Source organism: Chinchilla lanigera, unplaced genomic scaffold (genome assembly GCF_000276665.1).
Source record: "Chinchilla lanigera isolate Chin_1 unplaced genomic scaffold, ChiLan1.0 scaffold00110, whole genome shotgun sequence".
Classification (NCBI taxonomy): Eukaryota; Metazoa; Chordata; class Mammalia; order Rodentia; family Chinchillidae; genus Chinchilla; species Chinchilla lanigera.
In genome coordinates this window covers 191,203-195,465 of record NW_004955511.1, presented here as the reverse complement: position 1 = coordinate 195,465, position 4,263 = coordinate 191,203, and the positions used below count along the sequence as shown (strand labels likewise).

Below are 4,263 nucleotides of genomic sequence, written 5' to 3'. Positions count from 1 at the left end.
TCTCATATCTCTCATCAGGGAAGGTGGGGAGGTAGATTAAAACACTGGCTATGGTTTGTTTTGTTTTAGTTTTAGTTTTTCCACAACACGCTCTTAAAGAAACTAAATACCCATTATATTTGGAAACTCAAAACTCAAAATAACAGTTACTCTACTATTGGGGTCTTGGCCTAGCCCCAATCTCCTAAACCAGTGATTGGAGAACAGCTTAAATAAAACAGTAGTGTGACTTGGGGGCTTCGGGGAAGGTCAAAAACTCTCTCTCTGTCTCTCTGTTTCTCTCTGTCTCTCTCTATCTCTCTGTCTCTGTCTCTGTCTCTCTCTCTGTTTCTCTCTGTCTCTCTTTCTCTCTCAGGAGTAAAGACAGAGCTCCACTAGCCAGCCCACATTTATTTGGGTTTCAAACAAAGTAAGGGGACACTCATGCAAAGCAGGAACTAAGCTGGACTGTGGGGGTCATTTGAAAGATTTTACCAAGCAGTAAATTTTGCCAACTAATAGAATTATCTTAGCTCTAAGGCTGGCAGCTTTATTGCTCTGGAATAGGAGATGTGAGCAGCCCGTGTCCTCAGCTGCCTCAGCTGTGATATTATCTTGACTTCAGAGAACCATGCATACGCTCTTTTCCAACACAGCCAAAGGACCTTGTGTTCAGCAACTTAGCCCTGTACAGCCTGGTCTCAACACTCTACTGCTGTATAGAAAATAAAACTGTATGACATAGACATTCAATAGCTTGACTTGACCACAGTTATCCTTTGTTTACTCCTTCACAGGGGGACCAGAAGCTGTCTGGGAGTGAAGCTCACAGATAAAGGCTCTACTGAGGGGCGCTGCAGCCCAGGCTCCACCTTCAACACCTCACGCTCACAAAAGCAGGTAAAGCGGTGGCCTCAGGATGGAATAGCACCCGAATAAACTGCAGCTGCCTTTGTTTTTTTAAAACTTGACAGTTGGCAAAGCGCAAACTGGGAGAAGCCTCTTTTCTAAGGTGCTTACATGCATTTATCTTCCTTGTTTATTTCTTAGTATTTACTTGCAAATGTTTTTAAAGTTCACAAGTCTCTTTTAGAATTTTATTCATCCAATAATGTTCATTAAGCATGTGTTCGGTGATGGGGATCTTCTAATCACAGGTGCTACAACCCAATGGAAAAACATAGTTCCTGCACTAAAAGCCTGACACTTTAGGGGGAAACAGGGCTTAAAGTTGAGAAATACTATAATTCAAGAGCATGAGTAGTAAAGATACAACTGTATGTAGAGGCAGAGAACAACTGAGAGGAATGATTTTTAAGAATCATCAGGACATACTTCTCTTTCCTTTTGAAATGAAATGTGATAGAAATGGGAAACGATGTCAGGAAGCCCATCAGCATTGGGAAAAGATCATTTCAACAGAGAACAGAGAAAAGGAGAGTCCTAAACTAGGAAAGGCTCAGGTTTTAAAAACATATGTTAAAATTTTACAAAAGTGTGCCTCAAGCCTGGGGAGAAATGGGATGCACTACAAAGTGTACTGAGGGATGGCCTGTGGGGGAGACAGGACCAGATTAAGGAGGATGTGAATACCTTGATCTGCTTTATAACCTTAGAAGATGCCGCTGACTGCTCTGTGCCCATGGGTTGGAGCTCATGGGGTACATCAGACTCCACTGACTTAGTAGGAAGGATTTGCCCCTTACGCATGCAAGGTTATGACGCCCAGGGCGCCTGGTTTCTTCCACAGTTCTTTCATGGCATTTTTCACCTCTGCATTTCTCAAGGTGTAGATCAAGGGATTCAGCATTGGTACAATGGTAAACGATACAGCCATGGCCTTGTCCACGGGGTACGTGACCACAGGTCTCACGTATAAGAAAATGCAAGGCACAAAGAACAACACGACCACCGTGAGGTGGGAGACACAGGTAGAGAGGGCTTTGTGCCTGCCTTCTGTGCCGGAAGACTTCAGGGAGCAGAGGATGACCACATAGGAAGTGATGAGGATGAGGAAGATGGTCGCACACATCACCCCGCTGTTGAGAATGACTAAGAGGCCCAGGACGTGGGTGTCCATGCAGGCCAGTTTCAGCAGTGGAAACAGGTCACACATAAAGTGGTCGATGACATTGGGGCCGCAGAAAGGTATCTGATACATGAAAAGGAGCTGTATTGTGGCATGCATGGATCCCCCCACCCAAGACCCTGCCACCATCAGGCAGCATGGCCCACGACTCATGGTGGTCGTGTAGTGCAGGGGCTTACAGAGGGCCACATAGCGGTCATAGGCCATCACAATGAGCAAGATGATTGCCACCCCACCAAAGAAATGCTCTGCAAAGAGCTGGGTCATGCAGCCTTCAAGGGAGATGGTGGTGCTCTCAGACAGGAGGTCCACAATCAACTTGGGGACAGAGACAGAAGAGTAATTGACATCCACAAGGGACAAGGATGTAAGGAAAAAATACATGGGTGACCTCAGACGCCGACTGGCAGTTACAGCTGCCACGATGAGTAGGTTTCCCAGTACTGTGACCACATACACAACTAGAAACAGAGCAGAGAGCATTTTCCTCAGCCCTGGGCTCTTGGTGATTCCCAAAAGAACGAATTCAGTCATGTTGTTGCCGTTCGCCATTGAACTCGAGCTGATGAGTGCACATCACACAGCACTGGGAAGACTGCAAAAGAAATATGATTTTAGTAGCAGCCACAGGATGTGCTGAGCATCGTATCTCAAGCCCTACTTACCTGCTTTCGTCACCAGCTAGTGCCACAGAAACAGAAGCTAACGATAGAGCTTGACACCTTTTGGATCCTACTGGTGCCCAGGACAGTACCTCCTCCGAGCAGTATAATTCATTTCTGTTCTGGTGTCTGCTGCCTGTGACAGTTAGCAACCTCTCCTTCATTACTGTAGTGTGTACGTGCTCCCAGAACTGTGATCGCACTCATACCATTGGGTAAAGTCTGGACTAGCAGTAGCTAGAAGTCTATGTATAGATTGGAACCAGCGTAACACAATCTTGAGTTAAATCGTGTTTATTCCCTGTCTCAGTCTTCCAATCTTATTTCCCAGTGCTTCCATTCTAAATAAACTACCTCTACACAAGTCCTTCTGTCAGTTTATACTTTGGGGGAACTTCAGTCTAGGATAGTGACCTTTGCTTTTCATTAGACACACCACTTGGGAAATGTTATATAAATTTTATTTTATGTATTCTATATAGTAATTGAACACAGCATTGCTAATTGAAGATCTAGGAGAAAGGTCATACCTCAAGGACTTTCATTTATTAAGGATTATACTCTTTCTATTTGCATGTCTATTTTCAAAAGTTAAATTAGTAATATTATCATTACTACATATTGCTGACTATCATCACATACCTCCTGTGTCTCAGTGGGAGATCTTACAAAATCCTTTCTTCATGTTTTTAAATTATATGCTGAGGCTCATAGAGTTGAAAGTTCCAACAACTAGTAAACCTTGAAGTCAAATTCAAATTCAGCTTTTCTTGGTTCCAAAATAAATATTAGTAATGATCTACACAGTTCTTTCATGATAATTTCAGGTTCTCAATATCAAGAAGATATTGTCCATCATGATAAATTTTTATTTTTGTAAGAATACAGGAAGATAGATTTACACTTATTTTTGTTTCATTTTTCAACAATACTCTATGACAGTCCTACAATGAAAGTCATATTCTAACCCTGAAAGTAGAAGTCATCACCATTAACTAATTATACAAGTATTCTAATCTTTTGGAAGTGCAGGTTAAAGAAAAAGAAGCCTTAAATCACTTACTCTGTTCCAACAAATCCATAACTAAAAGCTGACTGACATCATCCCTACACATGAACCTAAATCAGTATAAATCATTTGGTAGATAATGTAAATATAGCATTGTGGAAATATCATGTAAATCTATTGTCATTCCTTTCTCATAACTCACTTCTTTGATTCCATTTTACCTTGTAAAGGGATGCTCCTAAATGGAAAAAAAAATAAAGAATTTGAAAGAATAGTGAAAATATGAATTTAAAAAGCACCTTCATTCTGCACTCACTGCATGCCATCAAGGCACTGCACCTGTATGTGCATCACAGCATCTATTTTTCATATCATGTGCGATAGGTACTATCATGAATCCCAGCTTGACAATGAGGAAACTGAGCCTCAGAAGCTTTAAGCACAGATCTTTCCAATCACACTGAGACTCTGAAGAAGTGACCAGCGCCTTCAGCCAGCTCAATAACACTGTTACCTCGGCCAAG

General features: G+C 42.2%; 1 protein-coding gene across 1 annotated transcript; it reads right to left on the bottom strand.

The window, feature by feature from the left end:
- Nucleotides 1–1,681: 1,681 nt before the first annotated feature.
- LOC102023623 (olfactory receptor 4C6-like) lies at nucleotides 1,682–2,620 on the bottom strand. The gene has a single exon (XM_005408181.1). The coding sequence runs from the start codon at nucleotides 2,618–2,620 to the stop codon at nucleotides 1,682–1,684; it is 939 nt and encodes a 312-aa protein (XP_005408238.1).
- Between the last annotated feature and the right edge of the window lie 1,643 nt (nucleotides 2,621–4,263).